The sequence below is a fragment of the Mesocricetus auratus genome, unplaced genomic scaffold (assembly GCF_017639785.1).
Source record: "Mesocricetus auratus isolate SY011 unplaced genomic scaffold, BCM_Maur_2.0 Super-Scaffold_6730, whole genome shotgun sequence".
NCBI lineage: Eukaryota > Metazoa > Chordata > Mammalia > Rodentia > Cricetidae > Mesocricetus > Mesocricetus auratus.
The window spans coordinates 91,743,447-91,756,855 of record NW_024429184.1 but is presented as its reverse complement, the minus strand read 5'-3'; the positions used below and the strand labels follow the sequence as shown (position 1 = coordinate 91,756,855).

General features: G+C 41.4%; 1 protein-coding gene across 3 annotated transcripts in view; it reads right to left on the bottom strand.

The window, feature by feature from the left end:
• Piezo2 (piezo type mechanosensitive ion channel component 2) overlaps positions 1-13,409 on the bottom strand; it is a 342,822-nt gene that overhangs the window by 74,301 nt on the left and 255,112 nt on the right. Inside the window, exons 15-20 of one of the 3 annotated variants that reach the window (XM_040741718.1) lie at positions 12,974-13,266; positions 11,378-11,526; positions 9,372-9,545; positions 6,586-6,627; positions 1,236-1,268; positions 659-873 (exon numbers count right to left, since the gene is read on the bottom strand). In XM_040741718.1, coding sequence (XP_040597652.1) covers positions 659-873; positions 1,236-1,268; positions 6,586-6,627; positions 9,372-9,545; positions 11,378-11,526; positions 12,974-13,266 — 906 coding nt within the window. The remainder of the gene's footprint in view (positions 1-658; positions 874-1,235; positions 1,269-6,585; positions 6,628-9,371; positions 9,546-11,377; positions 11,527-12,973; positions 13,267-13,409) is intronic. The other 2 variants (XM_040741719.1, XM_040741717.1) reach the window with 2 other exon arrangements.

Sequence of the window (13,409 nt, the reverse complement as noted above, 5' to 3'; positions counted from 1 at the left end):
ACAGGGGCCAAACTCTCTGCCTTTTGCATTCCTTGTCAGATCAGATAACATTTCTCAATAACCATGCCCATTCCACTCCACTCATTCCTGGTTATTACAGTTCTAAAAAGAAAGCTGGGGGAAAGTCTACTGCCTAAGATGGTGAACTTAAGTCAGTGCTGTCCAAAATACAGCAAGGCACTAGCCTAAAAGGGCAACTATGCAACTGCACACTACCTCCTCTAGTTCTCACACTCTTAAGTGTTGGACCAGAACTAGCCATGTATTCATAATTACCACTTGACAAGTCTCAGAGTGCCTTTCTCGAGAACTAATATCTGAAGGTGATATCCGAAATTGTCAGTGGTTCTGTGCAGGGGCCTATTGTAGGACAGGTCCTGTGATAGGTTCTCATGAGCCACAAAGACCAGAACAAACCTCTCTGGGTCTCCTCATGGACACTCTATCTATAGTCATGGGTTGCTGGCCAACTATCTGCTCTCTTCTCTTTAAGTTAGATGAAAAGGAAATTATGGCAGTAATTAGATTATTATTATTATCATGATAGCAACCAAAACTACTCTTCAACTTTTATTAGACAGAATCACAGACAGGTCCTTTGGAGAAAGTCACTCTGTCATCTGTGCTGTTAGGACAGCTGATGAGAGGGGGCGGTTACCTGAGGTTTCCTCCTCCTCCGATTCCTCTTCCTCATCTTCCTCCTCTTCAGACTCATCACTGTCTTTTCCAGGCTCACCCTTCTCTGTCTTCTTGGCACATTCTTCTGGCCTCTCCTCCCCAGCCTCCACCAACTTCTGCACCTCAGGTTTATCCAGGCTGGCGGTCATATTCATAACAGCTAGGTCTGGGAGGCTTCCTTCAGGGTGGGCCAATCTGTGGGCAGACAGCAGCTGAGTGAGAAGAGGAAAGTTCTCCAGGGGGTGTAGTCAAGGGGCAAGTAATGGAGGCCAAACCAAGGCAAATCAGTACGTGTGCAAAGACCTTGTGCCGTGGGCGTTAGTGTCTCACCACGCTTTGTAGGTTTGTTTGTTTTAAGTTCTTTCTAAAAACAAACTGTCAACTCAGCTTTGTTAGACTTTCTTATTCAGGTTCTAGTGATTGGTCAGGAATGAGAGCTGTTGACACCTAAACTTGACATTTTTTCCTTGAGGAGAAAATGGTCAGAGTTTAGGATGTAGAAGCATGAAATGGCATCAAGTAGAGCAAGCATTTCATGGCTTCACAGGGGGACTTACTCATTCTGGTGGATTGGTAATTTTTTCTTGATGCTGCTCAAAGTAATTGAGATAGAAAGGAAAAACAGGAGATGAGAACAGAGGAATTATAAGGATGTCAGAGATCACATATCATGCTACATATCATCCACTATCACATAGGGCTATGCCAGGTGCAGTGGCGACCTAATGCCAAGTGCATTCCAGAATGGCACCAGTACTGTGCATTCACTAGGAATCTAGGCTCGGCTACTGATCTGGGTGGACAGGATGGTTGGTTTGTAGGGGAGGTGATATATAGGCTCCCCACTCAAACTGCAACATGCTCTTTTAGAAAGGTTTCAAACCATCTTACAGGAATCCTGTCTTTCACAGCTTGCCTAAGTCTTGCCAAATTATTAAATAATGAATGCTCTTATCAGCCTTGGCATTGGCTAATCTCATGCTACTAGCTGCTAAAGCATATGCAAGGAGAGCCACACGCTTCCGGGAGTGGTTATGGCATCTGCATCACATCCCGTCTGTGGACCACTGATGTGAACTGTGGACGGGAAGCTGCAGGAGATTCTGTAGGAGCCAGAGCCAGAGCAAGAATGCAGGGGGTTAGGATTTATTGTCCTGATAGCAGCCGGGTCCCACAGTTTACTTCATAGCAGACAGCACAAGTGAGGGCTTTGTCCCACACTGTAGTTTTGAGACAGAATGTTATATTGCTCAGGTTGTCCTCAAAATTCCCAGGCTAAGCAATCCTCCCTTTGCCACCCAAGTGGCTGAAACTGTGGGCACATGCCATGTGACTAACTTTCTAGTTGCCTCAAAAAATGGAAAGTTCTCTATTCAGGTGAGTTTTATGAAAGACACTATAGACAATACAGTGCATTTTACAGACTTGTATTCTGAAAATGTTAATCATCTTCTCCATTTGTAACAATTATTCTATACATGTCAACTTGGTTATGACACAATAGACAATATACTCCTATAAACAGGATTGTAGAATCTCAGAGAATTATCTAGCTTTTCTGAAATTTGGATAATTTCCTATCAAATAAGAAATTTGTCTGGATAAATTCTATGCTATCTTCTTTGACAGCATACTTGAAAACACACCCATGGTTTGAAGACACTGCTGTCTTGAGTCCACGTTGTCCTTGGTCTTTTAGATAGTATCAAAAAATACATTCTCTTTAACAGGAGTCAAGCCAGTTAAATATGCCAGGAGCAAACTGCTAATTTAAGGCAGAAAGAGTATATGAGGGAAGTTCAAACTAGGGGGCTGGGGATGGGGGTGTGGCTGGGGATGGATGGGGATATGGCTGGAGATAGGACTATGCTGACATCCTATCCTTGCGTTAAGCTAGTTAACTCACATTCTCAATTATTGGAAAGTTGATTAGTTTTAAAACTGCAACAATCACTTTTTTTCTACAGCAACACTGTGCATTCACAACTTCAATAACATCTGCTGGCCAATTTGTCCGGGCTCTGTGTGAGATGTGTTTGGGTGTAGTAGCGGTCTGGTGTCACAGTCACAAATATACACTTACTCTGAAACTGCTGTAGCCCTGCACTATATAAGTAGGAGAGTATCTGTCATTAGGACAAAGACTTCAGCCATTTATCCTGTGGAATGGTAATCTTGGATTACATTTTAAAGATAGCATAAACTTTGAACTGACAAGACAACTTTTTAATAATGAAACTCCTAGTTATAAGGCTGCTATTAGAGTCACTATTAAGACCACATAAGAAAATGTCCTCAGAAAAGATGTCTCCAAGCTGCTTGACACATCTAGGGCATACTGAGGACATCAGCTAATGAAGGAAGTAGAAGATGCTGGAATGAAACTTTTGGAAGTAGTTCTACACTGCCTTCCAGACACTTCTTTATAAGATCTCTGGACCAGACAAAGTTGAGAGTAGAAGAGCTCTCTGCAACTCATGTTTGCTGCACTATGATTCCATTCACAAGGAAGTGCAGAGGGACATTCAGGTAGTCTTTGGATCAACATCACTTCATGTGTTAGGATCGGTAACAGAAAAGGAAAGGGGAAGAGACATACCAGAGCTTGTTAACGCTCTGAGAATTTCATTGGCTGTTTTCTTTCATTACACATTCAGGAAAACGTGTGTACATGAAATACACATAATGAAACATTTTAAATGCGCAATTGGTTGGAGCATGTTGTTTTAAAAACATTGTGTAATCTTTTCAGCTCTCCCATTTTTATCTTTATCATATCATTTTTTGAGCATATAACCAAGAAGAACGCTAAAAGCCTTGGGTGCAGGAGACAGAAAGTCTGGGGAATCCTCAGTGGGAATAATTTATACCTACATGTCTTGACAAAGTACTGGGACTGCTTCCTTTAGCCTCAATCCATGATCTGTTGGATGGAAACAATTGGGCTGACTTCATAGGATATTTTGAAAATTAGGGCAGTTTCTGTGGATGATTCATATCAGCAGTAGTTATGCAGGAAAAATTTAAGGTAAAAAACCATCTTCTAAGGAGAGACTTTCATGCCTGGGTGTGGTCACCTACATTTTAAGTTCATCCTAGTGAAAAATCAGGGTACAGCATGCCGGAGTCCACTCAGAGAAGGGCAAGGGAGAATATGCTGCACATGGGGGATGCTTCTGCTGCCTGCCCGTCTGCACATGTAAGAAAATCTCTCTCAAGGAAAATGCCCAGTGTTTCTTGAGGGAATCTTCTCTTCACACTTGCTCACTGTCCTGTGTGTGGCTCTTAATCACTGCAAACACAGGGCTCAGGGTTGAAGGAACTGACCTCTCCTACACATCGCAGGGTGATTGCTCTCTAGAAGACCGATGTCACTTCCAGCTGGAGAAGCCCACTCCAGGGAGACATTCCCTGAAACTTCAGAGTACAGAGCTCATAGTGCTTGCCATTCTTTTCTGACCTTACAGAGCATTGAATGTCCAGAGGACAGGCTTTTATCTGGGACAATAGGTAGATGTGGAATGATTTCAGGGAGTCTACCTTTCATTTCCTGACATTAAACCATTTCACACATCTGTCTCCACAAAAAGTTCATTTTCACCTGTTTGCATTTTCTTTTATTTTCAGTTGTCTTTGTGTACTTATTTTCCATTTGTCCATCTCTGTGTGTGGGGGGGTTGTGAGATGTACACTCTGAGCTATGCACTTGTCACTATTAATTTTGGAGTAAAAATGTTTTTACCCTTCACACCTTAATGAGGCAGATGACTTTCATCCCTTCATTTGTAGTCCAACTCTTTGCTTTAAGAGCAGTATGCATACTGTCCCACCTGTTTCATCATTTTTATTCTTGGTGTGTATTCTGGGGATCCCCTGGAGGGCAGAACTCTTGTTCTCATCCAGTCATCTCCTTTACCTTGTGCATTTTCACACCACAGCCCAGTGACTATTAGTAAGGGCATTCTGTGCACCCGAGGCACTTTCTTCAATGAAACAAATTATGTGACATGAATGCCAAGTAGGCTTAATTTAGTACCAGGGCTTGCCTTGAGAAGCTACATATAGAGCTAGTTTCCAGGAAAGGAAATGGAAAACTGGCCATTGTAAAACTCCTTACTCTAAATTCCATGAGTTTGGACTATTCTAAATGGGAATGTGTGGAATACACATTGCACTCAACCCTTTCACGGGTCTAACAAATGCCTGAAGTTAGGAAAGAGATGCACTGTAGATTTGTAGTGTTCACAGTATTAGTGACATCTGAAGTGTTTGTACAGAACTAATACAATTTCAAGAACACTGTATTAACATAGAAACAGCTCATCTGTGAATTTAGCATCACATCTTACACTTATGGTGTCACACATTACATGTATGGTCCTGGTTTCTCTGAATAGAATCCAGAGAGGTTGTACATTACTGAGAAAATTTTACTGGGAAAATTCTCAAATTTGTATTTTGGCAATTTTCCTACAATTTAATAACATTTGTCTGCATCTTTCCCAAGTGTTCCAGTGCATGCTACATTCTTTCACCACATATTTTGGGTAAGGTAATATCTACCTGGTATTTTATATGTAGGTATATCTTTTTTTTTCAAATTTACAAACTCACTTTCCTAATTACAGTTTGTTCTCCTTAAAATAAGTGACAAAGGTCTCATTCTGCTGTTCTAATGGAGTAGGAGGTTCTATTAAAAGTGTGGGCACACTGCAAAGACATCACGAGGCACGTGGTTTGAAATGATGGTCAATGTATTTGACTAATGTTTCCTATGGGGGTACGCTAGCCTTTCTTCCGGCTTTCTCCACAAGGGAGAGATTTCACTGAAAGAGGGCAGAAGTAAAGCTGGAATATTTGTGGAATATTTGGGGATTTTAAATATTTGGGGTGAGTCTGAATCTTGATATACATTTCCCAATAAAACAAGTGATACATGCTCTATGAAAAACAGCAAGCAGAGAGTTGTGTTTTGTTTGGACACAGGGGAATTAAGTAACTTGTGAAGATTCCCAACTAGAGCATATCCTCCTTCTCTACCCAGCAGCTATATACCCGAGCTGGATTTTTTTTTCTCACACTAACTTCCAGAAGACGCCAGACAGCCCTTGTACAATTCTTAATTTCATTTGTTCATGTGACACCCATCGTAAGAGAGGACCATATGTAGTTATTTTATTTGTATTTTCTGTGGTGTGGGGACACACTGTATAATTCATGGATAGAAAAGATCCTTGTTTAATATTTTGATCTTCCTTGTAGAACTGCATTTGGAAATTGACTTTTTAAAAAACCACATACTGCGGCCATTTTTTTTGTCCTTTCAGGAAGTACCTACCAAATATCAACTAATGAGTAGGGTTGAGGGTTCAGGGATGGAACATCTCCTGTATACGGCACAGGACATCCAGACCCAAGGAGACCTTCGCCTAGCAAGGGAGATAAGACAAGCAGGGTTCTGGAATAAAAGCCTGAGAAAGTGCCGCAGGAATCCAGAGGGAGGGCAGACAAGTGCCAGCAGGAAGATGTTGGCATTGATGGGATTGTGTGGAGGAGGTAGTTCTTGAGCTGAGCTCTCAAGTTAATGACCAGTGAGGTGTCAATCTCTCAGAAAAGCCTTGACCAAATCCTACCAAAGAACAAAATCAATGGAACATATAAGTAGGGACCCAAACCTAATACCGAGCACCAGCTGAAGACCTTGGACCTCCTCCACAGCCACTCCGCAGTACCATTTGGTATCACCACCAAAATGGCTTGGTTTGCAAAGTGCATCCACGAGCATACCTGAGGCCACCGTCCACTATCTGAGGACGCCACGTTTAAGTCATAAAGCAGTAAAAGTGTTTAACACACGAAGGAACATTTCTTAAACAAAAAGGAAAGAGAAAACACCAGCATACCCACCTATTTATTATTAGATACACGCGACCATTGACTTTGGCATGGCTGCGTCATGAGATGGAAGCACAGGGAGATGATGGGGGACAGGAGGGAGAGAAAGACGAGAGAGTTAGACGGAGGCAACGCAGTGGGCGGTCCCTTGAGCCTCAGGCGGGCGTGTCTTCACCCATGCAGACTCTGTGCCTCAGAGAAGAATCCAGGCAGCAAGATTGAGGAGTGACATGAAGTCAGAAGCACATAGGAAAAGTGCTCAGAGACCACATGTCCCTCCAGCCCCCTCCCTCTGACCTCACAGGCTTTATTAAAAACGTAGCAATGCTTAATTTTGAAGATACATGTTACCAAAGAAGAAACAGAATCTAAAGGACTAACTTTTGCTCTTTGTCAGATTTAAAAAAATTCTAAGTCAATATATTTTCTTTACAGTCTTTAAAACTTAAGCTAAAATGTATTTAGTATTTTCTAGCATGAATCATAGATAATTTGTAATGATATCAAAGTGGCTAAAATGGCTCTTATTATGTAATGTTTATTATTTTTCTGGTATGTATTGCCAGTTAGTAAGTAAAATGACATTAATGAGATTGCCCTCTGAGAAATTATAAGTTTTTCTTATGTATGAATACAAATCTTTTTGCAATTCTACCTATAATTTTTATAATAATAAATATAGTAAATTAGACTTCATATACAAGTGATATTTGCCTGCACTGAATACACATACACACCAGAGTTGTAAGAGACAGGAAAAAGTCAACAGGACACCAGTAGAAGTCATGGTGCTAAAATCAACTTAACAATTACAGCGAGTCCAATATTCTCCATCTGAAACCAGTGTTCATAAAGCCTCCCAAAGCAAACAGGTAAGAGAAGGATAGCAGGGAAGCCAATCCCAACTCTGAACATATTCATATTTCATCACGTGGATTTTAATGCAGTCATTGATTAGAACTCAGGACAAAAACATACTGGAAGGTGAAAATTATCAGTAAGAAAAATGTAATCAGAAAGAACTTTCAAAAGATGATGTACATACCAAATACTCACATTCAAATTTTGTGACTTTTATAGAACACAGAAAACCTCATAACAGCAAGGTTATTTAACTTCCATAATGATCTAGAAAACTGATATATATATATATATATATCTGAAAGTGAAATCCCACATGACTCTTCAACACCTCTACCCTTTTTCTCATACGCCTAAGTTTTTCTGGAAAAGTCACCACTACAGGAATGCTCAGGGCTGAGCCATATTCGGGAAGAAAGGGAGCAGTGATCTCCAAGGGCTGTTGTCTGAATGAACTGATAAGCAACTGTTGTATTGCTATAGCTCTAGAAAGAAGACAATGCGTACTTGTAACAGCAGTAACTCTTTCCAGAATTTGCATAATAGGCATGGCAGTACAGTTGTATTTCAAGGGAACTCTGGGCTAAGTTCAGGTTTCACATACATACTGAATCTAACTCTTTTTCAGGTGGTGTCTTAGGGTTACTATTGCTGTGGTGAAACACCATGACCAAAAGCGACTTGGAGAGGAAAAGGTTCATTTCACTCATAGTTACATATAAGTTCATCAATAAAAGTAGTCTGGGCAGGAACTCAAGCAGAGCAGGAGCCTGGAGGCAGGAGCTGATGCAGAGACCATGGATGGGTGCTGCTTACCTGGTTTCCCATGGTTTGCTCAGCCTGCTTTCTTATAGAACCCAAGAGCACTAGCCCAGGGATGGCACTACCCTCAATAGCCTGGGCCCTATCCATTCAATTATTAACTAAGAAAATGCCCTCCAGGCTTGTCTGCAGACTGATCTCACTTCCTCAACTGAGGCTCCTTCCTCTCTGAGAGCTCTAACTGTGTCAAGTTAACAGAAAATCAGCCAACACTGGTGATTAGTCTGGCAAAAACCTATGTTGAGCCTTTTGTCTTCTGTAAAACTGTGGTCCTGAAAACATTTACTCTTCTGTACAAATTATATCCCATATAACATTTGATGATGAGAACCCAGACACATGGCAATGAGGGAAATAATGACAGAAAGCCTCTACAAACAGGAAGACATTTTAAAGAGCAGAAAATGTTTGTTGAAGGGAAGAGAAAGCTTTAGGACCAAAATAAACTTCAAGTCATCATTGGCAACAGTTAACTCTCACAAATGAGAGATTTTCCTATCCACCCTCCCATTTTTGTTTGTTTGTTTTTGTTGAACTCACTTTGTTTTAACCTTGAACTGTGGTTACACATCCTCTTCTGTCAGCCTCCCTAGTGATGGGATTATAGTCATGTACCATGCATGCCAAGCTTAAAATGTATTTCTAAATTATTTGAATATAACTCTTGAAATTTTGCTGAGCATACTTAAATTAAGCATGCACAGTGTCAGAATTCAATAGTAAATAGTTTTAGTTGTAGGTATCACAGCAATGTAAAAAATGATCAAGTTGTGATATTTTATAATAATTGGCAAGTGTCACTGAGGGTCATTTTCTCTCTAACAAGCTCTCTGTGGAGTTTTCAGTTCTAACAACTATTCCTTGTCAAGCTCTGATTATCATTGAAGCACATCAGAGTGACATAGGAGACTTGGGTTGCCCAGGCTACCTACAAGGGGACAAGTTTGCATGGAAATCATCTCATAGGGCATCTTGTAACTCTGCTGCCTACAGGACACCACACACACACACACACACACACACACACACACACACACACACCAGTGAGAAGTTGAAGGTTGAAAGTCCAAGTTAGCGTGCTGGATTTGGAGACATGGCTTCTTTCATTTGCTCACCTGTAGATGGCGTTGTCCTCTTTGCTGGGGATGGACTTGAGGTCTGTCAGCTCCAGGAACCGGTCATGGAAGTAGTGCAGGTGTAGGATGCACACCAGCAGAAAGGAAGTGGGGATGAATATGCGTGTGAACAGTTCTGCCACAGTAAACTGCTTCAGGCCAAGATCCTCAAGCCTGGCAGAGAAGACAGAACCAAAGTAGTAAGCTTTCTGGGGCACTACTAACCGGCCTCTTTTTCACAAGCCGCAACAGCCGTTCTCTTTGCTTTTACCACTCACAACTCTCTCCCTACTAGTCACACCAATTAGACTAGCCTGTCCTCACAGCTCATTGTAGCTGGAATCAGTAGCCACATCTCTGGTTTTCTCTTTGGCCCCACCTCCTCCTCTGTACTGCACATAGCGAATGGAATCCATCAGATTCAGCTTGGGGTTCCTTTTCTTGCGCTCTTCTAGGCTGGTCTCCTCATTCCCTGCAAACTTACCTCCCTTTTTGTTGCCAAAATGAAAATGCCTAGTAACATCAGCATAATTTCCTGTGCAACCAGGCCCACGTTTCTACTGGACTTCAGATTCAGCAGTAGCTGTCCATGGCTTCCCTCTTTTCCTTGGCAAAGCCATTCTCCACTCTGGCATCTCCTGAACCACTAAACGGTGCAGACATCTGCCTTGTCCAAAGTTTAGACACCAGGAAGCATCCCCTGGCTCCTAGTATACTCCTGCATGTTTGTTTCACCCCCTAAGTGCCTCTGGACAACTGCCCCCACCCAACACACACACAACCATTATCTGCCGCTTCCTTCCCCATCTTCTATGGAGGACCCTGTCTTTGTCACAGGACAGTCCCTAAGTGCATGTGATGTGACTTTGTTTCTGTCGCCCACAAATCACATTCCCTTTGCTACTCAAGGAATCTGCCAAGATTTGAAGAAAATTCCAACGAGAATAAAATGTAAACTGCTTTCTGTACCACAGCCTGGGCATTTGTTGTTCCCGCCAACCTCTCTTGCTATCTTCTCCCTTGCTCTCAGAAGGGGAACTTCCTTTCATCTCTCCTGTACCCAAGGTCAGCTACATCTTGCCTTAGGGCCTTTGCATCTGCTGCTCCTTATGCCCAGGATGCTCTCCCACATCCTAGATTCAAAAATCTCATTTTTCTCAAAATTGTTTGGTTCCTGGGCATCAGGTAGGATTAAAGGACATCTTTACAAAGAATGCTGAGAGCACCACTCCATTTACTGCTCTCTGTAGCATTCCAGCAGCCTAGTGTTTCCTTCATAGATTACCATTAGTTTTAATGTGCCTACATGCATCAAGGTAAATTGCTTTTTGGCTTCCCAGGCTTCAACTCTTTCTGGTTTCCTGTTGTATCCCCAGCACAGGACAAGTGTTCAATAATCATTTATAATGAATCTCTGTGGGTGTATTTGTCTGATCATACATAAACCTTTTCTTTTATTCTTTCTCCTTGATGCCTCTGCTTTTTCAGAACAAGACCCAGACATAGCTGGATTTCTAAACTAATCACAGAGATTCGTAAGAGAAAATCAGAAGACAGCACTTTGCAGCTTTTGGTAGTGTGCAATCTTGTTTTCCCCTGTGTCACCAGCTACTATATGGAGTCTAAGCCTAGACACAGAGGCAGGTGAATTCATGAACCTCCCATGGTCTGGAAAACTGCGATGACCTAGGGAACAGAGGGCTTGACATTATGCTAAGCAGCCATGTTTCACATTGGATGGGCACTAGAAATTATCTCTCTATAAATGAGGCCTAAAATCTTTTTGCCAGCCAGCCTTCATGGAATCTTCACTACACGTCTAGCACAGAAACTGGCAAAGGGAACATGGGAGAAGGGATTGCTCAAACTTGCCTTTGAAACCCTTGTAGACATCCTCAGCATCACATTTTACTAAAACTGTTCACTGAGTTTTCAGGAACAACACGCACTGGGAGGGTCAACATGCTTGCCCCCTTCCCATCCCATCTCAGGCACAAATCACTTACTTTTCTTTCTTTAAGCCGGTCATGTTTTGCCACAGGCCTGGAAAGTTTTCAAACTGGTAGGTGTATATAAAGATGAGCACCAGCATGGTGTAAATGACCACTGACATCCAGAAATACTTCAGGATTTTCCTCCACCACTCATAGTGCACCTGCAAGTCAGACATTGAGAAGCAAAGGAAACAAAAGCAATGGAAAAGTGGTTGGGGAAAAAGAAAAAAAATGACTCATAGATGGTATCTGGCTTAATTAAACAAGGCACCGATTATACGAAAGGACCTTTGAAATTAAGCCTATTTTCGTTTCACAGTTTTAAAGGTTCCATTTGCAGTTTACTTGTGTCAACAGATGTTAGAATACCAGGTGAACTGACCATGGCTAACTCTGTCTTTCCATGGGTTGCTGGATGTCACCGGTTCCAGCTACTCCTCCTTGAGCACATGTTTTATAGAGTTCCCAGACAGTATCCAGAAGCCTCTCCACACATCTCATATCTAGAGACCTAGGGACAGCAGTCATCATGGGTTTTTTCTTTTTACAGAAAACTGCATCCATTTTGGCATACAATATTATATTTAATAAGCAAAACTGTGAAATATTCATTAGAGGGCATCTCTCATGCCTTGGAGGCACTCAAGAGTTCATTAATTTCTGCTGAGAACATCCTCAGTTCTCCTTTTCACACATAAAGTACTCTTGCTATCGTCATTGCTTCAGGTATTCCGTTAGATGCCCAAAAGAATATTATAGTGTTATTTTGACCATTATCATTGGATTCCTTTCTCACATCACTTAAACCTAAGTTTATGAAGAGGCTAACTCATTTTAATATGATTAGTTCATGCTACTGAAGGTTTTGCTGTCTCTTTGTCTCTCTGTCTTTCTGCCTCCCCTCACATAAACACATAAACACACAAAACACACACACACACACACACACACACACACACACACACACACACACACACACACACACACAGTTTCCTGATCCCAAAGACTGCAATATGAGCAAACTGGAGAATCCTTAATTGCTTAAGATTATCCACACATTGCTCTTAATACTAAATGTTAAAATGTGATCTAATTACAAAGAATGTTTTCAAACCAAGACTTTTTGGAAAATTTTTGAAGTTTATTTCTAAGTTTACGGAATCTAAAAATTGTAAAATAAGCGTGTCTGAAGTAGTTCTAGTTTTAACTCTGCCATGGGTTTTTCACTTTTAAGTACTTCAGAATGGCCATTTTTACTGCCTGGAAAGTATATTGAGATGTATAGACTTCAGCTGTTGGTTTTTTTTTAATATTGGTGTGTTATTTATTCTGCTAGTTCTTTACAATAAAGTTTATAAATATTATTAAAGAGTTTGAGCTATTAGCTATAGAATAAAGACTTGACATACATAAGTACCTAAAAGATTATGAACATTGATTAAACAGAAATCCTTAAAAAGAGAGAATACATTGATTCTGTCATTCTTGACTTTAGGGTTCTGAGTGTCATCAGTCACGGCCTAGCATATGGTCATTTCTATGGAGAGAACTATCTCTACTGGTGGGTCGGGTGTGAGAACTGGAAACTTGGCACTCTTGTTTACCTACCTGGTACAAGGCCACACAGAACAGAAACAGCACCATGTAGATGATTTTGTACATGACGATTTTCCCCTCAAAGCTGACAAAAAAGAACATGCCCCCGCAGACGTAGATCCAGTACTTAATGAACAGGGCCACCACCAGATTGCCCAGCACCTTCATGATGTCCTGGTCGTCATCTTCTTCCACTTCTTCTTCCTCTTCCTTCTTTATCTCATGCCTTTCCTCCTTTATTTCCTCCTCTTCTGCCTTCTCTGGGGGCTGTCCTTCCACTTGTACATCTTGGAGTTCCTCATCTTCTAAACAGAAGACCATGTCATTAGCCCTGGCTAACATCCATGCTTTGGCCATGGGTGACACATGTGGACATGGAAGCATGCATTTTCTGGTTATTAAATGATTTTAGATGGCTCTAAAATATAAGCCAACATGGACACTAATG